Raw genomic sequence first — 23,046 nt, 5'->3', positions numbered from 1 at the left:
ATGTTTAAATATTTTTGATCCAAAAATGGTATACGGGAAAAAAACTATTATTGATCTAAATATTTTTTTATACAAAAATTTAATATTGATCCAAATATTTTTGTAAATTATACCTAAATAGAAATAATATTTGTATTATTATTTATGAAAAATGTTATTTATGATCCAAATATTTTTTATTCAAAAATGGTATACGGAAAAAATCTACTTTTGATGTAAATATTTTTATATACGAAATTTAATATTGATCCAAATATTTTTGTAAATGATACCTAAACAAAAATGAAGTCTGTATACGGGAAAAAATTTATTATTAACCTAAATATTTTTGTATAGGAGAAATGGTATTTATGATCAAATACTTTTTATCCAAAAATGGTATACGGGAAAAAATATATTATTAATCTAAATATTTTAATATACGAAAATTTAATATTGATCCAAATATTTTTGTAAATGATACCTAAACAAAAATGAAGTTTGTATATGGAAAAAATTTTATTATTGATTTAAATATTTTTATATACGAGAAATGATATTCATGATTAAATATTTTTAATCCAAAAATGATATACGGGAAAAAAATATATTATTGATCTAAATATTTTTATATATGAGATAATTAATTATTTATCTATTTTTTTTTCTTTTTTAACATTTTTATTTAAAATAACTGATGTATCCAAATTCGCGTAACCGAACAGAAGTCGTGCGTATGCACAGGTTTGTTACTAGTTTGTCTAAATATACGCAGCTTTTCCAAAAAAACTGGTTGCAATCTCTAATGAATGAATTGATGATCAGCAATTATTTGTGCAATAAAACTACTCTCTATCTTGTATTAGCTATCAATCTATCATCAATTAAATTTAAAGTATTTCAGAATTCTTCTCCCTCAAATTCTCTCTTTCACTCATTACTCAAGCTGCAAGGTCAATGGATATTTTGATTTTAACTATTTCTCACTTTTGAATAATTTTAGTTCGGCTTCAATATATTTTAATATATTAGTATAACTATTTTATATTCATGGAACACTTGTGAGTAACTTTTGTTAATATCATTTTTAATGTTACATGTGTCAGTAACATAATATATCAGTAGCTAGAGTGAGTTGAATATTTGTGACCTACATTTTCAAGAGGGATCAAAATCACATTTGAAGCACAATGAAGAATATGTATTCATTATTGATCGTAAAATAAATAAAATGTTCTGATAATCAATTTGTGAGTAAGTGGAAACACAGGTTGACGAATAAAACATTTTTCTTAATATTCTCAAGCATAATAGTTTGTAGACAGTTAAGCTTACTACTTATTTCCATTTCAATAAATCAAATTATCAGCTGCTACTTGTAGTTAGTAAGTAATAGTTATGTATTATTGGTTTATAACAGAACTTCAATTCAAGGCTTATTTTGTACAGCTATCTTTCTAAACCGTGGCAACAGATATAAAACTCAGTGAACACCCTTAATCTCTCCATTGTTCCTCATACGTCGTCGTTCCACAATTTTCATTCCAACAAACACAACACCTCTACCATGGCTAGTTAAATCCAAACCAGCCATTTCTTCCTTAGCAGAAGTCCAAAGCAATTTCATCTTATGAAGAATAAAAAACAGTGTTGCCATAGTAACAGTAACCCAAACAACAATATCCACAATCTGCAGACAATGTGCACCCAACAACCTTCCACCATCTACAAAAAACAAACCATAAGGTCTATCCAGCAAACCGCCATAAACTTCCATAACATACTGTCAACATCATAAACGTGAAACCTGTGATGAAAAAAATTCGTAGAGTAAGTGGTAAGTGAAGTAGCTCAAAAGGTTAATAAATTGTTAGGTTGAGTTTTTGCACTTGTAACATGAATCATAGTTGTAACACCCGAATGATTTGTGTATCATACTAAAACAGATGGATTAATGTTATTTAATAAAATAGTAAGAAAGCGGATGGATTAGTGTTAGTTAATAAAATAGTAAGAAAGGGAGACATGATATATTGATTCTTTCCTAATTATACGGAGCTGCAATTTCGGTTGCCTACACAACAACAAGAGTTATCAAGGTGTAAAATACCTGAGTAAGTTGGCCATTGTCAGCTGCAGATATTGTAGATCCATAGACACCAGTTGGGTTGGTTATGGAATGATCTTTCCATTTACCAAGAAATGGTGTAATCCTATTCTTCGAGTCTTGACATGAATTCAAATTGGCTGATAAAGGAAATTTTGTAGTAGATATAAACAAACACACATAAAAGCTGCATATATCTTAGTCTACTCACCTCAACACTGTCAAGTAAAGGATGAAACCCCTCGCTTCTTTCCTCTAGGAAAATGATAAGCATATCAACAGTTCCTTTTGGCTCCAAAATGTCAAAGGCTCTCGCTCGCATATCTCTCTGTAGAGAGTAAGAAATTCTGACATACAATAAAAGTTCGGCGAGAGGGTGGTTAATGTTTCATATTCTCACATGCTCAAGATATGATATCCAGCTCGCAGAAGTGTAATTTTGACTGAATCTTTTATCCCGGAATATAATCGGACTAAATCCTTATTGACAAAGTCATGAAGTCAGGCTGCAAACTCTACTTCAATTGGCCCACCTCCTCCATTACTGGTGTGTTAAATGTGTTTTCATTAACTCCTCTCATCTACTTGGAATCTATTAGAAATCGTTAAAAATCATTTTCAAATGTGAAATTATTTTGAGTAGCTTATGTTGAAAATCGTGTTCAGCTTGTTTAACCTGAGTGCGATTAGATTCCATGCAAAATTAAAACAAAAGAATAAGGTGACATTTAGTATAATATAAAAGTTCAAAAAATATTGTAATAAATGAATCAAGATAAGTACATTGCAATGGCTCTGACCATTGCATCTCAATATATTGATTATCACCTGAGCATGACAAGAATTCTTCAATGTGTTGTGATAAGAAGACAATCAGACCCATTAGAAATAAGACAAAGTCTGTTTTATTAAAAGATTTCTATTATTAGGGGAGGTGTTTTTAGAAGTATTTATGGATTTATGTTTAATTTATGTTTTCTGCTGGCCCATGGCCCTTTAGGGATCTAGTAAACCCTAACTATATATTGTAAGGTTTACCATCATTCAATGCTATGAAAAATTCTGAAGTTGTTTTATTATTTCTTCCTTAGGAACTTAGATCTAGTTTTATTCAAGTAGCAATAATCTATCATTGGTGCTTTCATTCTCTCTTACTCATGGCTCCCCCAAAACCCAACAACCCTTCTTCTAAGGAAATTATAGAAGAAGCGGTTAACCTTGCTCATCTTCAATTGACTACCGCTATACAAGACACCGAGATGCAAATGGACGAACGTTTTCAAGCTGCAGCATTAGATCTGGCGCAGCAGCTTGGTGACATACATAGTAGATTTGACAAAGAGAAGCATATTGCTGATGTTAGACATGAGTCAGTCATGGAAAATCTGCAGCTACTGCTAGCGCAACGCGTTTTCCCAGATCCAGCTACCTCTCACGTTGCTGCTACAGTCCCGGTTACTGTTCATTCCGTCGGTACTGTTCACCCCGACGGCACTGTTCATTCTGCATCTGGTAGTTCAGGTATATCTCACACCCCTTATTCCATCCCTATGCTCACCCAACCCATTCCACATACTATCACACCAACTTTCACTCCACCTCGTAACTCCGCTACGTTTTCCAACACCCATCCACACCACACCACTACTATCCCACCCAGAATATCCGCTGCCCAACCCCCTCCCCCATTTCCTCCTAACCATTCTACGTCCACACCTTTTATTCCTACTCAAAACTATAATACAGCCTTCACTCCTTACACCCCCCACATCCCATTTCACTCAAACACCCAAATCCCACCCTTACCTACTGCACGTTCCCCCAAACTCGAACTACCTATGTTTGATGGTTCTAACCCGCTCGATTGGTTGTTTCAAGCGGACCAATTTTTTAGTTTCTATAATTTGCCCCCGGAAAATCGATTATCTTTAATTTCATTTTATATGAAGGGTGATGCTTTGTCTTGGTTCAAGTGGATGCATCACAATCACTTATTATCTGATTGGTTTTCCTTTATTAGAGCCTTAGAGTTAAGGTTTGGTCCCTCAACATTTGATAACCATCAGGCAGAACTATTTAAGTTGAAACAAGAAGGGACAGTTATGGAATATCAAACAAAGTTTGAGAAACTTGGAAATCAAGTGGTTGGATTATCTCAAGAGGCACTTCTAAATTGTTTTATTTCTGGTTTAAACCCAGAAATTCAACATGAACTAGCTATTCACAAGCCCACTTATATTTCACAAGCAATCGGACTTGCCAAACTGATTGAATCTAAATTCAAAGAGGCCAAACAGAAACACAACAAACCCTATAACTACCAATTCAGCAAGCCCAATACTATTTCCAGTTTTCAGCCCACACATAAACCCCCCATACCTCTAACCACACCAACAAATACTACAGCCAAAAATTCCACCACACCACCACCGAACCGCCTGCCTATTCGCCGTCTTAATAACAGCCAACTTCAAGAAAGACGTGCACAAGGCTTGTGTTTTAATTGTGACGAGAAATTTATTCCGGGTCACAAATGTGCAAGCAAGTTCTTTCTACTTCTGGCTGAAGATGACATTACCGAATACGAGCAACTTGCTGAGATTTCCAGCGACACCGAGTTGCCCACAACAGACCCTTCCCACACATATTTTCAACTCTCCCCACAAGCTTTAACCGGACAGTTTTCCCCCCAAACCCTTAAATTCCAAGGTGTTATAAATGGACTGCCAGTCATGGTGTTAGTAGATACAGGCAGCACCCACAACATCCTCCAACCTAGGCTTGCCCAACATCTCAATCTGCCAACTTCATCAATACCTCAATTCTCGGTAATGGTCGGAAACGGCTCTCACTTGAATTGCAAAGGCATTTGCCAAGATGTACCTATCATACTTCAAAACCAGCAGTTCTCCCTACCCTTTTATCTTCTCCCAATTGAGGGTGCAGATGTTGTTCTAGGGATGGCGTGGTTACGCACCCTAGGCCCAATTAACGCTGACTTCTCAGTCCCTTCCATTACTTTTTCACATAACAACACTACAATAACCTTGAAAGGCGACCCTCAAATACACCCTGCCATTTCCAGCTTTCACCAATTCTGCCAACTGATCCATACAGACTCCATAGCATCCCTACACTTAATGACCTTTGAGGAAATACAACCTTCCACAGCCCCAACTCCTAAATCTGCCCTTGATACTTTGCCTACATCTTTACCTCTTGAGGTCAGATCCATTATTGAACATCACAAAGAAATATTCCAAGCTCCCCAAGGCCTTCCCCCTCCTAGACCTCACGATCACCATATTCCACTTTTTCCAAACACACCACCCGTCAATGTAAAACCTTATCGCTACCCTCACTACCAAAAAGAAGCCATGACAACAATTATTAAAGATATGCTTAAAGATGGGATCATCATTCCAAGCCATAGCCCATTTTCCTCCCCTGTCCTACTTGTAAAAAAAAAGGATGGCACTTGGCGCTTTTGCGTTGACTACAGGGCTTTAAATGCAGTAACGATCAAGGATCGTTTTCCTATACCTACTATAGACGAACTACTTGATGAGTTGGGGAATGCAAAAATTTTCACTAAGATAGATTTGCGCTCAGGATATCACCAGATTAGAGTTTCGATGGAAGATACTTATAAGACAGCTTTCAGAACTTTCGATGGGCACTACGAATTTCTCGTAATGCCCTTTGGGCTCACTAATGCCCCCTCTACATTTCAATCTGCCATGAATGACCTATTGCGCCCTTATTTAAGACAGTTTGTTCTAGTTTTTTTCGACGACATCCTCATTTACAGCCCTACTTTTGCTGATCATTTAACTCATTTACATATTGTTTTTAATCTTTTAAAATCCCATGTTTTTGTTGCGAAATTGTCTAAATGTGTTTTTGCAGTTGATAGAGTTCATTATTTGGGTCATATCATCTCTGCTGGAAACGTTGCACCAGATCCAGAGAAAATCCAAGCCATATTAGACTGGCCGGAACCACGTTCTCTCACGGCACTCCGCGGATTTTTGGGCCTCACTGGATTTTACCGTCGCTTTGTGCGTAATTACGCCACACTCGCCGCTCCTCTCACCGATATACTACGTTCTACTAGATTTGTTTGGGGTACAGAGGCGGCCGAAGCCTTTACACAGTTGAAGACCAAGATGACCGACATGCCGGTTCTTGTCTTGCCAGATTTTACAAAACAATTTGTTGTTGAAACAGACGCTTCAGGGGTTGCTATTGGTGCAGTACTCTCACAAGATAATCACCCAATTGCTTTCTTCAGCAAGAAGATGTGCCCAAGGATGCAAGCTGCTTCAGTTTATGTGCGGGAGATGTATGCTGTAACAGAGGCAGTCAAGAAATGGCGTCAATATCTTGTGGGTCAAAAATTTCACATTCATACTGACCAAAAGAGCTTACGGAACTTGTTACTACAAAAAATTCAAACACCGGAACAACAAAAATGGGCGGCGAAATTGCAAGGTTTTAATTTTGAGATCATGTACAAACCTGGGAAATCTAATTTGGTTGCTGATGCTTTGAGCCGAAAATTTTCTGAAGATCCCTTGCTGATGGTTATCTCTTCCCCTGTCCCTGAACTTCTGTCTACACTTAAGGCCTTTTATTCCACGGATCCTGCAGGCAAAGATTTGGTAAGACAAATGACTCAACAGCATAACGACCAGGAAAACTTTACGTTCATTCAAGGATTGATATATCACAAAGATCGCATTTTTATACCTGACCTTGCAGAACTTCGCAACACCATCCTTCATGAGTATCACTCCACCCCAACAGCGGGACACTCCGGCGTCAAGGCAACAATGGCCAGAATATCTGCTTCTTTCTCATGGCCGGGACTTTACCTCGCCGTCAAAGAAATGGTGAAACATTGCACAGTGTGTCAGCATAATAAGTATGTAACTCAGAAAAAGAAAGGACTTTTGCAACCACTCCCAATTCCAGGAAAAGTTTGGGATGAACTTACCATGGATTTCATCACGCATCTCCCAAATTCGTTCGGACACACCGTGATCTGGGTGATATGCGACCGTCTCACCAAATTTGTGCACTTCCTAGCTTTACCAACAAAGTTCACAGCTAAAGATCTGGCTTCTCGTTTTTCAGTAGAGATCTATCGCTTGCACGGAAACCCCAAATCCATTGTCTCCGACAGAGATTCCTTATTTCTGAGCTCCTTCTGGAAAGAGTTTTTCAAACAACAAGGGACGATATTAAAATATAGTACTTCATACCATCCAGAAACGGATGGCCAGACAGAAGTAGTTAACAGATCGTTGGAAACTTACCTACGGTGCTTCACGAGCGATCATCCGCGACAATGGTACAAATTCCTCTACCTTGCAGAGTTCTGGTTCAACACTTCGTTTCACACAGCAATCCAAATGACACCGTTCAAAGCACTGTACGGACGTGACCCACCTAATCCTTTGCACTATGTCACCGAAGATCATCAAGAGGATTCTCTATCGACTTCCCTGCAACAACGCCAACAAATACTTCATCAGTTAAAAGAAAATCTGAAGAAAAGCAGAACACAAATGGAAAAACAAGCAAATAAAAAGCGTCTTGATGTGTCCTTCAACCAAGGCGACATGGTTCTGCTAAAGTTACATCCTTACCGGCAACAAACAGTGACCAAACGAACTTCGCAGAAGTTGTCTAAGCGTTTTTTTGGTCCCTTCCAGATAATCAAAAGGGTCGGAGAAGTTGCATATTTGTTGGATCTTCCGTCCTCCTCGCGTATTCACCCAGTAGTTCATGTTTCCTTGCTTAAACCTTATCATGGCTCGCTATCTACTACGGAAATTCGTCCGATCCCCCCTCAAGAGCAGCGACACATTTATGGGGACATTCAAAACTTACAGGAAAACGAACCACTAATTCCTTTGAGTTTGGTTGATAGGAAACGAGAAGAGGGAGGTCCAAAAGAAAACACAAGTGCAGAAAAAGAGTTGAGAGAAGAAAAAAATTCTGTGGGTCAAACACAAGAGAGAGTTGCAAGTGCAAGTGAAAAGGGGAGTACAAATGACTTTAACACTTCTTGGATTTCTGTCCCAAGTACCATAAACAATGCTCCACAGCTGGCAGGGGCCCACACTTCACCCTTCACGTGTCCCACGCGTTCGTCTGCTATTCCCAAGTTACCGTTGGAACTCTCAAACCCAGCTATTTTCCACCCACAGATTTCCAATACCACACTCAAAACTTTATCTCCTCGGTCCAAGAATCCCGTTTCCCCATGCCCCCTATCACCAGCCAACCAATCAAAAACCTCCATCCAGATTTCACCCTTATCCTCACCACCTAACCTTTCTTTTACTCCACCACCTAACCCTAATTACCCTGCGGCCATGCCTGCTTCAGCCACGTGTCCTTTTTCATTGCCACTCAAACCAAACACAACCAACCCTGAAACCGGCCCAATAGCTTCGCAAACCGGCCCAAACAACTCTCCTATGAACCTTGAGGACAAGGTTCTCATTGGGCCTATGAGTATTGATAAGAAGACAATCAGACCCATTAGAAATAAGACAAAGTCTGTTTTATTAAAAGATTTCTATTATTAGGGGAGGTGTTTTTAGAAGTATTTATGGATTTATGTTTAATTTATGTTTTCTGCTGGCCCATGGCCCTTTAGGGATCTAGTAAACCCTAACTATATATTGTAAGGTTTACCATCATTCAATGCTATGAAAAATTCTGAAGTTGTTTTATTATTTCTTCCTTAGGAACTTAGATCTAGTTTTATTCAAGTAGCAATAATCTATCATGTTGTTTCGAAGTAATCAGTGATGTGTTACTCTACTACGGATGATTTTGGGGGTGCTGTCTTCTGAGGTGATTTCTTCCAGAAACTTTTTGCATATATGGAGCCGAAGATAATGACCTGACAACGTAATGGCGTTACAATGCTTACCATTAAATTCATCAAGGAAAGGGTTGGTATCATTGGATCACACATTCAAGGATAAGCTTTGATCAATATACAGGGTCGGTTTTTTAGTTTTAATCAAATTAAGTGCAAGAAAGGATAAATAAATGGTGTGATCTTAGAGTGCAAGTGCAACATAACTCAATTCATTATAATGTTTGGAAAAGGTAAAAGTCTTACGGCTCCAATCCACTGCTCTCATATAAGAGGATGGGAAAACCATGCAAATGATAGCATAATGCTCACCAACTGCAACTTTTCGAATAAAAATTACTAACAATGAAATAATACACAATTATAGGGAAAACCATAGTTACATTTACCTGTCTTGTGGTCATTATGGTAGCAAATGTCAGAGCACCAAAAGTGCAAATTGTGTAGGAAATGAAGAATTGGCTAATTGTTGCAACCTGTGTAACCCAATAATAAAACAAACTTCAACGAAATAAATTCTAAAAAAGGGAAATCTTCTTGCAAGTGCTCTGACCTTTGCATCTCAATTTTTATTAATACCTTCTAAACCAATTTTTATAACTTCTTATAATTTTTTATTAATACCTTATACATGGATCCTACATCCTGCTGCAAATCATGGAAACGACTATAAGGTGAGTGATATAACCTTCCTTTGGACCAATTCCATGTGTGTCTGTTTCCCAACTCCCAAGACCAAAATAGGTAGAAAAAGTTGCCATCTGCAGTGAAAAATAATTCTAATTGTGAATTAAAATTTACAAAAGCCATATCTTATGTGACGATTAAATTAATAAACTAGATCGAACGATTTTCAGCACGGAAACATACATGAAAACAAAGAAAATTAGGATCCTTCGCAGCGATTGCTTAGTTCCAGCACCAGCATCCTTGTGCTTCAACCTACCAAACAAAAATTAACACGGGATTGGAAACATTAGATGGAAAAAGGAAAAGGTAAAAACTGGCGAACCGACAATTTTTGAAAAAATGAAGGATTAAATGTTTGTTTTTTCTCAAACAAAACAATGTTATTTTGATAATTTTAAAAAAAAATAAAATTAAAATAGAACTAGACTTTGTTCAAAACTTATTTTGAACAACTTTCCCTCTTTAAAATTAAATTTATTAGACAATACACTTATTTTGTTATTTAGTTTATGTTGCAATTCTATTTTGTTCAAAATTTATTTTGATTTGCATTTTATTCTATTTTGTTGTATGTGATGATTAAATTTAAAATTTTAATTTAAATAAAAAACTTGTAAAATTATGATATTTTGAAATTTGGTAGGTGTCGTGATTGTTTTAGAGATCGAGTTATCTGAATCGACTGATTTAATAACTATATAGTTTTCTTAGAGAGACTGGTTTATAGACAAAAATAAATAAAAATCCTCAGAGCAATACACAATTTGTAACACCCCAAATCTACCCCGCAATTATAAGCGAAAATCAGAGTGCATTTAAAAATATTCATCAAAGATGGGATGTCACAATTAGACTTAAACCAACAAACATACTCATATTGCAATCAACACGGATACATAGCATTCGGAAAACAAGACTTTATCCAACATCTTCCAATTTCAACTTTTAAACATCTTTATATTCAACTTATCACAAATGTCATCATAGAATACAACAATCAAGTAATAACGACTAATCCCTCCGAGTGCTACGTATCAGAGCAACGGACACCAACTCGACTAGCCATAAAGCAACATAAAGACTTCACATCAATAACCTCGAACGTCCACGACTATCCTTGAGTACCTGCCCATTTCCCATGGTAGGGGAAATATCAGCAAAGGGGTGAAATATCTTACAATATAAAGGAATGCATGATAAATAATATAGGAGATATAGATCATACATAATTTCACCACTTCGCATCACATAACATCTTACAATAAGTTTCACCTCAAAACAACTTATCAATGCAATACAACTTTCAAAACGGCAACAATGTCATTAATCACATATTCAAATATACAAGTATGATATCAAATACAACACAACAAACATATCATTATCACGTCACAACAAACACCTCATCATCTCAACAATCCAAACACAATTCAAATTTAATTCAAATGCGACTCGAATGTGACTCAAACTTATGCATATGCATGTGGTACCATTAGAGTAAAACTCCCGTCTCAAACAGTTTGCCATTGGGCCGTCTTAAACATTTGCCACAAGGGCCGTCTCAAACATTTGCCACAAGCGCCGTCTCAAACATTTGCCACAAGGGCCGTCTCAAACATTTGCCACAAGGGCCGTCTCAAACAATGCAATGGATGCGACTCAAATAATGCACATCCAAAACACAACTCACACCACTTAATCAACTTAAACGACATAATCAACTTGAACGACATAATCAACTTAAACAACATAACCACATCAACTCAATGCCAAGGTTCTATGGCAATAACCGTATCATAGTAATTTACCACATCTCAATCACATCATCACATCACATCAACATACAACATCTATTCAACTTCATTCTTATCAACATAATACAATTTATCAGTAGCGACCATAGGATCTACAACAACAACGACAAATTCCACATACTAGCAACAATAACAATTCAACATATTGCACAACAACAACAAACATCAACATGTTACAACAACTACAACGATTCATCATGTTACAACAACAACAATTCATTATGTTGCACAACAACAACAAACATCAACAATTCATCATGTTACAACAACAACAATTCATTATATTGCACAACAACAACAACAAACATCAATAATTCATCATATTACAACAACAACAATTCATTATATTGCACAACAACAACAAACATCAACAATTCATCATATTGCCAACAACATCAACACATTCATCATATTCCTTAATTCGATTAATCATCATAACACGTTATATTAATTTTCATAGATATTGTTAAGTCATCGCATGGCATCATCGTCGACTCATACATATCAAATACGCACAATTAATCGCATATAGCATACAACATCTTTATTAATCATGCATATCATCACATACATCATTATCTCATTCATCATAAGGAAGGTACATATCATCATCTCAATAACATTGTATCATCATAAGAAAACATACATCAAGTTATACTACAACATGGTTATGTCAATTCATCGCAAAGAGCATACTTCATATATTAACACAACATAGTTCACCACTTAATCCTAATAAACATAATAGGAAACTATATCATATGGATCATTTTATTGCATCATGTACTAGTTCATTGCGTTAGCTTTCCAACGCTTTGAACGGCGCCTAAAACGGAGTTACGGATCAAAAGTTATGGTCCTTACAAAATCTGTCAAAAATGGACATCAACAGGTTGACGCAAAGGATCTTCAGGTCGACGCATAACTGTTTCTGTCCCCCTCGGGTATGCGCACGCTGACCCAATAGGTCGACGCATTCATCAGAAACCCAGATTTTTTCCTTTTTAGGCTGCACAGGTCGACGCAAACTCCTGTGTAGGTCGACCTAAGCTTCGTAGAAACCCTAAAATCACCATTTCCACCACCCAAACTCTTATAAACATTTCTCTAACACCTATACATCATTTATGCATCAATTGAAAGTAAAATACCACACATGTAAGGTTCCTAAACATATTTCTAATCATGGGTTTATACACAAACATCAACAACATGATTAATGACACAATTCCATGGATTCAATCATAAACCCTAACAATTTCAAATTCACACATCCATGGAGAATAACATACAATCTAATCCACCATAAACATCATCATGCCAACCCTTAGAGAGTAAGAACCCCACCCTTACCTTAGCAAAAGCTTCACCTTCTTCAATGGAGTCCTTTCCTCTTCAAGCCATAGTTTTCCTCTTTCTTCCCTTCTTTCTCTTCTTTCTCTTCTTTCTCTTCTTTCTCTTCTTTCCCACAAAATGAGTTATGAGGTTTAATCTCTAAAACCCTAACTCTTACTATCTTTCTTTTCTTAATTGGGCTTAACCCACAATCCACTCTCATATTCTATATAGGCCCAATTCATAATATTCCGCTAATTACTCAATTAAGTCAAATAACACACATAATTGAATAACCACATAACATAACGAATATTATTCCCAATAATATTCCCCAACTACAATTGCTCCTTAACTTAGTTAATACCAACTCGCGATTGTACTTCTCTGACTAATCCGACTAATAAATCCGACCACAACTTAACTGCTCAAAATAACATATTAATCCAATTTACGCCTTTAGAATAATACCGATCAATACCGACTTCGACTAATTCCAACGAATAAATCCTCGATCAATTTAATTAAATAATTAATTAAATTTTGGGCGTTACATAATTCTCCGGCTTAAAACACCAACTAGACCAAATACACCCTTTACTAACTAGATTAACGGCAACAAACCACTCCTAAATCACAAATTTAATCATCCCTATCACTAATTAAAAGTGCAATTAGCCAGGTGAATTTCACCTCGCAAAAGAAAAAATCACCCAGCAACGCAATAATTGCGAGAGTGACCAAATACCTCACAAAAACGTTAGTCGCAACTTATTGTAAGGGGAAAAGCACTTGGCCAATAAAATACTATTCCTACAAGACCATGGAGTCCAACAAACAGCTAAACCAAATAACTAATGAAAGTCAAAATGGAACTTATTGAAAAAATTTGGACTCGGTGCTTGAGAAGAGAGAAGGAAAAGATCTTGAATGATCTTGAAAATCCACCTCAAGCCCACAACACACATCTCTCCTAGCGTGCTTAGCAATTTCTAAGAACCCTTTCTTCCAATTGATCCATGTTGCTTACATCCTTCCACCAAAGAAAAACTCTATTGTTTTTGTTCAAATTAGAACAATCCAAGAACTTAGCTTTGATATCGCAATATCTGCAAGAAATTAAATTAGACCAGATAGAATCGTTCTCAGACAACAACCTACATTTCCATTTGCTTAGAAGAGTTGAATTGAATCTCACGCAATGTTTGACTCTGAGCCCTCCTTATATCTTTGGCAAGAAAATTTTGTTCCAACTAATTTAATTAATTTTCCTTTTCTCCTCTGATCCACCTCGAAGAAACACCCTTTGTAACATTATTATATCCTTAATAATAGCTTTAGGGGCCATGTAAAAGAAAATATATAAATCGGAATGTTAGTTAATACTACATTTAACAAAGGCACTCTCCCTTTGATTGAGAGATACTTGTTATGTGGAGATAAAAGTTGTCTTATCTTTGACACAACAGGATTCCAGGAGTCCAACCTTCTTGGATTAATGCCTATTAGGATTCCAAGAAACAAAAAAGGAATAGATTCCACTCCACGCGCAAGAAATGTGGAAGCTGCTTGAATAAAGTCTTGGTTCAAATTGAAGCCATAAATTTTACTCTTGAACATATTCACTCAAAGCCTTGAAACCAACTCGAATCACACAAATTTTCCTTATTATAGGGTCTTTTAGACCTAGGTTCTCTCGAAAAGGCCACCGTCCACTTAATTAAGTAGTGGAAAGTTGAATCACTATTTTTTAGACGTGGGTCAGTAATGAGCCTTATTTCTTTATCTAAGACACACATTTTATCCTATTCTTTCCTACATGGGCGAGAAAGACTTAAGGGCGAGGCTATACCTCCCTCCAAATGACCTTACTTTACTGCCTTGTCCTAGGGTGGTGCCAGGGCATCACCCTAGACAAAGTCTTTTGCAAATATAACACTACATAGTCCCTCAGGCACGAGGCTTTTATGAGAAGGCGAAGTGTGTTTTACCAGCGATTAATGAGAGTATTTCGAGTATCTCATGGAATAGCTCCACCCACAAACCTTTGGCATCGTCAAGTTTCTTCTTGAGTCCTTTGAGAATTACTTTTACTTTTTTCCTTGACCCGGCTTTACCGTTGGCTAGAGGGTGTACCATGCACACGAATTTTGTTTGCACGCCCAAGTCTTTACAATAGTGAGTGACAAAGGCGCTGGAAAATTGAGTCCTATTATCTGAGACAATGGCACCGGGGAGTCTAACTTTACAAAAAACCTTGATTATTTTTCTGTTCTTGGTATGACAATGCGTTTAAAGTCTCTAAGTATTTCTTGTTAATGTTTGGAAATTAGATTGATTATTGATCTTGGTATGTGTGGACCTCCGTTTTTTAATCCGGGCCATACCTCTGTTCTGTAGAGATACGTGAACTGACTCTTTTTTATCGCTTAATGCTTTCGCATTTTTGAAAATTCACAGAGTCGCCACCGACCTTTTATTTTATCCAATTAAGGAAAGGTTTATAAAAGACACAGAAAAAAGACCTTTAATAAATTCTGGGTAAGGGGGTAGGTTATACAAAGGGAAGGTGTTAGCACCCTTTGTATCCATGGTTATCCATGGGCTCTTAAGTTTGCTTAGCTCACTTGTTTTTTCGATCACTTTTCAATTGCTCTGAAATTGCTCATATATGGTTCCAAATACTTTTGTAAATTGAATTTTGTAATGATCCGTGTGCGGATGTATACAAAATGTTTGTTTATCTTTCGAAAGATGTTTTTGAAAAGAACGTTAACTTTGTAATAATCCGGGTTTGGATGTATACAAAGTATTGCCTTTTTGGAAAGTTTTGAAAAATCAACAGTGTATGAGAATTTTGTTTGTTTTGATTTGAGCAAGCAAACTAGGAGGTCTACCCTGAGTTGTAAGGTCTTTATCCTATTTCCTTTAAAAATCTATCCTTTCACCGGATATAAACAAAAGGTTCGATTTTGTACTCGAAACAGTAGAATTTGACTTTGATTTTGAAAAGAATGAGAAAGGGATTACCTGAAGAGGTGCAAGTGTGATTGTGATTGGATTCAGATATTTTATCTTTGAAGTTAGTGATCTAACGGTTCAATTTTATCTTTGACATACACGCAGTTTATATATATGCGGGAAATTAAAATGCGGAAATGTAAAGTGCGGAAAGTAAATCTACGCTATTACATCGATTGTGCAGGAAATGTAAACTAGCCTATTTACATGAATTTGACATCCTATACATTTATCTAGGAATTTAAATGGCAAGAAAAATAAAAGGCATGTTTTTGGATTTTTTATGAATTATTTTAATTATAATTAATCCATAATTAATTAAATTAAAATGAAAAAAAAGATGAAAATAGATTTAAACCTAGGAATTAAGTTTAAAATATGTACAAAATATTTGTCAATTAATTTTAAAACAAAACTAATTTTTTTGGAATTTTTGGAATTGATTTGAAATTTATTTAAGTTAATTAAAACATAATTATGCAAATAATTATACAAATAATTAAAACTTAAAGATAAAATTATTCAAAATATGTACAAAATTAGTTTATAATATATAAACAATATTTAACATAAAGAACAATTTTTTATGATTTTTTGATTGGTTAGAATAATTAAAAAGCAAATATATAAATATATACTAATTAATTATACAAAATATTGAAATTTTGAAGAAAAATAAAATATTTTTATTTCAGAAAATAATATATTATTTTGGAAGTCTAAAAATATTTTTTGTGTATTTTTTGGATTTTTAAAACTATTTTTAATTAATTTATCAAAGAAATTAAAATAAAATAGAAAATAAAAGGATACTGATCATGTGTGGTTGATCTGAGGGTCCATGATAAGGATTGTTTGATCTGGCGCGTTGGATTAGGAGATGGATGGATCAGAAGGCCCAGATGGTGAGGGACCATAGCACGTGGAACACCTGCAAAACACTGAATTCAAGGTCAGTTTAAAAAACACGCGCGCGCCTCCCAGCGAATCAGAGGGCGCCACACATCATCTTCAACCTTCAGATGGGTTTTTACACCGTTCATTTGCAGGTGGTGTAAAAAACCCAATCTTTTACACCTGGTAATAATAGCGAATGCAAGCAAACATGAGTATAAATTTGGCGCGATGCCATGGTTGAGTTCGTATTGTTCACGCGAACTTAATGGTGCTATTTAGAACCTGTAATTTTGCATAATTTGGAAAACCCTAATTTTGAGATGAAGAACCCTAAAATGGTAGTCTCGTGTATACGTGCTTAAACTTCAATTAAGTTTCCAGAAACGATCTACACCTCAAACCAAACTTAATTGTATGTCTACATCTTGCTAAGCATGCGTGAATAACCAGATACAAGTTGATTTAGGTTCGAACAAATTATGACCTGTATAGCTCGATTTAGTGAGCTTCAAGGCTTGCAATTGATTGGGATAGTTTTAGTGATGTTCAGAGATGATGTTTGAATGCTTAGTTTGTATTTAAACTGACTGAAATTAAAAACTCGAATTTGAATTTTCTTTGAAACTTTTCAAGTGGTTACAAGTGTGTTATGAGCTATGCTTTGTCTCTGAACTTGCCTCCCTTTGTTACTGAAGTATGATAGTCTATATATAAGCATTGAGTGCTTAGAATTGAAGCTAAGAAGCATCTTAGTTGCCTTTGTGGAATTCTTGCATTTTTTATATTAAAAAGCTTTGAATTATTGACCAAGTCTTCTTGCCTTCAATGCACCTGCCTTGCTCTTCAATTCTCTGCAGAAAGATGAAGATTCCTTGGGTGAGTCATGCTTGGAAGTTAAGCTACCATTTATCCATCCATTTTCCTTTTAATTTTAATCTTAAAATAAGATAAAATCAAGCAAAAAATGAATAAAAATGGTGTGGGCTTAGTCCTGGTCGTGGGAGGCCCATAATAACATGGCAAAGATGTTTGAACCATAAAAACTTGGCCCCTTTTGGAAAAAATGCATTTTTGAGCAATGTTGGTTTCATGCATTTTCCAAAATTTAGCCAACTTCAACAAGGTGTAAATCCCTAAATTTTTGTCATATGAAGGAGATCTTGCACTTTTTGGAAACCTCAAAGAGTCCTCTAACCAATGCCTTTGGTCTCATGTCAAAATGATTTTTTATGCTCCTTGTGTGTCCTTTTGAAAAAAGTGTCTTTTTGTTGACTTTGAAAATGACCTGTAATGTCTTTGGTCATATTTTTCAAATGGTGAATGCAATGACCATGGGATCAATTGCATTTGAAAGATAATTGAATTTACTTCAAAATGAGCTTTGGTTTGAATTTTTTGGATGAAGGATGAGAGAGTTATGACCAGTCAAAGTTGAGTTGACTTTTCAGGTAAAAACCCTAATTTTGAATCTTAGGGTCGTCTGTTGACTTTTTTAGTCAAACGGGTCGTCTGTTGACTGTTTGAGCTGCTGACGGTGCGTCTGAGTGAATTGAAGTTTGAAAATTTGTATGATGGTACTTTGAGATATATGGATGTGTATGAAATCCATTTGAGCTCTCAAAAACTTGTTTCTCCTGTAAAAACAAGAAAACCCTAGTCAGGGACTGTTTATGTAGGAGACAGTTAAGCGTACCTGATTTTTGCGCAGTGTTGAGTCTCTGCTAATCGCGTGATATTCAGAAGACTTCTAGAACAAAAATCTTGGAATTTTGAATTGTGAAAGATTGATTTGATTGATGGTACAAAACACTGAGAATTGTACTGCCAGCAGTTTGGCTGTCGACTGACTGTCCAGGTATTGATGTAGCAGTTAGAGTGAAAAATCAACAGTCAAAGTTAATTTTCTTTTTTGTTGTTTTTGTTTTATGTTTTATGTGAAAAATGAAAGTTTATTTACATGACTTGTTAGAAAAACACAGACATAATAAATAACTAATATTTACTGTATGCGGGCAAAATTACCGATAATAACCCTGAAAATCATTTAATGCACAGAAAAATGAATATTTGACTGGCAGAAAACACATAAAATATTATCTGAGTAATTAAGCAATATTATGACAAATAGTACAACATTTAATACTGACAGTACAAATATTACATACTATATTGAACAGTACGACGAATAAACGGTACATTTAAGAAATAAGAAATACGGCAAATTTTAAGAATGACGATTGATAACCCATGCTATGAACAATAACATGTAGATGATTGGGAGCATAACCATTGCAGGTCCACACTCTTCAGGACTATGCAGGCAGAAGAAAGTCATGATCACCGTAGCAATGGTGATGACTGTAAGAGACAGTGTCTCTATCCACTTTGCCATTCTTGTCAAGGAAGAAGAGAAAATAGATATGAGGTAGGAATTTGAAAGATGAGTTAGAATTTGATGTGAGATTTTATGGAAGAAAATGAGAGGTATTTATAGAATGGAAAGAAGGATAGAGACGTTGGGGAATGATGTGATTCCGTACAAAAGGAAAATTTGAGTGGAAATGAGATTTGAAAGAAAGTGTATGATAGTGTTGGGAAAAAGAGAGATTTGATTTTTTGAAAAAGAGATTTGAAAATATTTTTGAAAATAATGGAATATAGTACAAAAATTAGTGGGAAACAAAAGATAATAATAATCTACTTGTTACCAGTACAGTCTGAGTTTCCTGATTCTGCGCCTGCAAAAGATTTAACTCTGTACCAATTGTGTCAGTACTATTTATCTGTAAATAAATAAATAGCATGTGTGAAGTAATAAATAGTATTTGGCGTTTGCGTAAGAATAAATTCAACTGCAAGCCAAAATACTGTAAGAAAATTCTAAAAACTAAGTATTTCATATATCAGGATATTTGTTGAAATAAAAATCCATGATTATATGAGACTCTTAATTTTCAGATTGGAGTTTTCTTGAAAAATGATGCAGGCAAATTTTGGGGTATAACAGCTGCCCCTATTCAATCTTCTTAAACCTGAAGAGATTGTCTGAAATCTGAAGGTAGAAGATGATTGAATATTTAGATGCCCTGAAAATTTGCACTTACCTTGATCAGAAGAGATGTTGGAAGTTGCATTTGAATGTCGTCTGCGAAATGTTGTTGGCAGATTGGAATATTACCTGAGATGGGCTTTCAGATGCCACCTGGTAAATGTGTTGATGGTTTGTTCATCAGAATGAATCCATTGATTATATCTTGATGAAGGATTTGAAAGTCTTTGTGTTGACTGTTTCGGAACCGTCCAAGGTTACCGCTTTAAGTCTTGGAGGATAATCGTTACGGAACTTGTCCAAAGTTTTTCCGATTTAGATTTTGGAAGTTGATCATTGTGGAACCGTTTGAGGTATCGCTTTAGATCTGCAATGTTAGATCGTTCTGGAACCGTCTGAGGTATCGCTTTAGATCTGTGATGCTAGATCGTTCTGGAACCGTCTGAGGTATCGCTTTAGATCTGTGATGCTAGATCGTTTTGGAACCGTCTGAGGTATCGCTTTAGATCTGTGATGCTAGATCGTTTTGGAACCGTCTGAGGTATCACTTTAGATCTGTGATGTCTGTTTTTGAGTTGGTAAGTGATCAGAATGAATCTTCGGCTTGATTATATCTGAGAGAACCGTTCATGGAATTCAGGTGAACACTGCATGTGATTGAGAACATCTTTGTTGAAGATATCCGTCTACCTGGAAAATCAAGTTAATGATATGCAATGTTTATGATGCATGTAAATGTGAGATATTCCCGGAGAAATATGCATGGGATGTTGTGTATGAATATGCGCATGATGCATGATGTATGAATATGATGTATGAATGTATGAATGTATGAATGTATGAATGTGATGTCAAGCTTCTATTTGGGAAAATAAATTTCCGCCAGTCATCTGGATATGACTATATTGTGATCGTTGATGATCTTTTGTCTTGTTTGAGTACCCTCGGCTGGGGAAATTCTTTGAGAACCATGGTATCCTGTTGAAGGATCTTTGAATATCACTTGGGAATGAAAGGTAGCTGGAAGTTCTAATGCCCTTTCAAATGGGAATGAGGAAGATGCATAATCCTCCGATGCACTATCTGTCCAAGTCCGGGTGCGGGGATCACACCTTCTGAAGATAGTAATCTGGAACAACCCTGATGGGGGATAAGACTTCTTTTGAAGAGAAAATCTTTTTGAGGAATTTGCTAAGAAATGCGTTTCTCTTGGTGGTTTCCTTCTGATGGGATGATGTCCAGATAATTGGGACATTTCCTGAATGCCATTCCTGTTTTTCCTGGTAAACATCAATCATATTCAAATGCACATGTTCATTCAAAATTATCATTGGGACGCTTACGTATTTAAACAGAAAAAGTGAAAATGGTGATTTTTGAGCCTAAGCTGCATTGATTTTTGAAAAAGAGCCATGATAGGCTGGTTAGCACAGGGAGACAACAATCCTAGAAGTAGGAAACTGTCAGAAAGTTTTGGAAAATATTTATAGAGATAAATAGCTATGTGAAAACGATCCAGTCAAGTTTCAACTCTGCTATTGCCAATCTGTCCTCGAGCATCTCATCCCTCACTTGTTGGAAGAAAGTGATTGGACTGATCGGTGTCTTTGAGGTGTTGAATCTTGATGGTGAGTAGACAGCTGAACGGAACACAGTTGTATGCTTCATTCCCTAACTTTTGCCTAGGCTGCCCTTTCAGGTTTTCAGCCTACCGGGATAGTATTTGTTTAGTCTCTCATTTTTGCCTGGACCGCCCTTTCGGGTTTTCAATCCACCGAGACGCTCATTTTTTCCTAAGATGCCCTTTCAGGTTTTCAACTTAGCGAGCTGTTTTTTTTCTTTTTAAGAGAAGTATTTTTTGACTATGTCAGCATTCACAGGATGTGGGAAATCCTCACCATCCATGGTGGTAAGCAACATGGCGCCGCCGGAGAATATTTTCTTGATTATGAATGGTCCCTCGTAGGTGGGAGTCCATTTGCCTCTGGGATCACCTTGTGGTAAGATGATGCGTTTGACAACCAAGCCACCAGTTTGGTATGCTTGACTTTTGACTTTTTTGTTGAAGGCTTTGATCATACGCTTTTGGTATAGCTGACCATGACAAATAGCTGCGAGCCTTTTCTCATTAATCAAGTTTATCTGGTCCAACCGTGTTTGAATCCAATCGTCTTCGTCTAGATTGGCTTCTTTCATAATCCTTAGGGAAGGAATCTGAATTTCAATTGGAAGAACTGCCTCCATACCATAGACTAAGGAGAATGGAGTTGCCCCTGTTGAAGTACGCGCAGATGTGCGATAACCATGAAGAGCAAAAGGCAACATCTCATGCCAGTCTTTGTAGGTTACTGTTATACCCCAAAATTTGCCCACATATTTTTCAAGAAAACTCCAATCTGAAAATTAAGAGTCTCATATAATCATGGATTTTTATTTCAACAAATATCCTGACATATGAAATACTTAGTTTTTAGAATTTTTCTTATACAGTAATTTGGCTTGCAGTTGAATTTATTCTTACGCAAACGCCAAATACTGTTTATTACTTCACACATGCTATTTATTTATTTACAGGTAAATAGTACTGACACAATTGGTACAGAGTTAAATCTTTTTGCAGGCGCAGAATCAGGAAACTCAGATTGTACTGGTAACAGTATATATTAGTTATTTATTATGTCTGTGTTTTTCAACAAGTCATGTAAATAAACTTTCATTTTTCACATAAAACAAAAAAACAAAAACAACAAAAAATAAAATTAACTTTGACTGTTGATTTTTCACTCTAACTGCTACGTCAATACCTGAACAGTCAGTTGACAGCCAAACTGCTGGCAGTACAATTCTCAGTGTTTTGTACCATCAATAAAATCAATCTTTCACAATTCAAAATTCCAAGATCTTTTGTGCTAGAAGTCCTCTGAATATCACGCGATTAGCAGAGACTCAACACTGCACAAAAATCAGGTACGCTTAACTGTCTCCTACACAAACAGTCCCTAATCAGGGTTCTTCTTGTTTTTACAGGAGCAACAAGTTTTTGAGAGCTCAAATGGATTTCATACACATCCATATATCTCAAAGTACCATCATACAAATTTTCAAACTTCAATTCACTCAGACGCACCGTCAGCAGCTCAAACAGTCAACAGACGACCCGTTTGACCAAAAAGTCAACAGACAGTCAAAAATGAAATTTTTTGTCAAAGTCCATATTTTGTCAAAGGATTCATCATTTGATCATTGGATGATC

General features: G+C 36.0%; 1 protein-coding gene across 1 annotated transcript; it reads left to right on the top strand.

The window, feature by feature from the left end:
* The first annotated feature begins 3,243 nt into the window (after window positions 1-3,243).
* On the top strand, window positions 3,244-8,688 carry LOC131642924 (uncharacterized). The gene has a single exon (XM_058913084.1). It carries the CDS (start codon window positions 3,244-3,246, stop codon window positions 8,686-8,688), a length of 5,445 nt encoding a protein of 1,814 aa, XP_058769067.1.
* The last annotated feature ends 14,358 nt before the right edge of the window (window positions 8,689-23,046 follow it).

Source organism: Vicia villosa, unplaced genomic scaffold (genome assembly GCF_029867415.1).
Source record: "Vicia villosa cultivar HV-30 ecotype Madison, WI unplaced genomic scaffold, Vvil1.0 ctg.006118F_1_1, whole genome shotgun sequence".
NCBI lineage: Eukaryota > Viridiplantae > Streptophyta > Magnoliopsida > Fabales > Fabaceae > Vicia > Vicia villosa.
Note: the sequence above shows the minus strand (reverse complement) of the source record. Positions and strands in the feature narration are given on the sequence as shown.

Excerpts from the sequence above, each read along its gene's own strand:
- LOC131642924 (XM_058913084.1), top strand. The coding sequence starts at position 3,244 with ATGGCTCCCCCAAAACCCAACAACCCTTCTTCTAAGGAAATTATAGAA.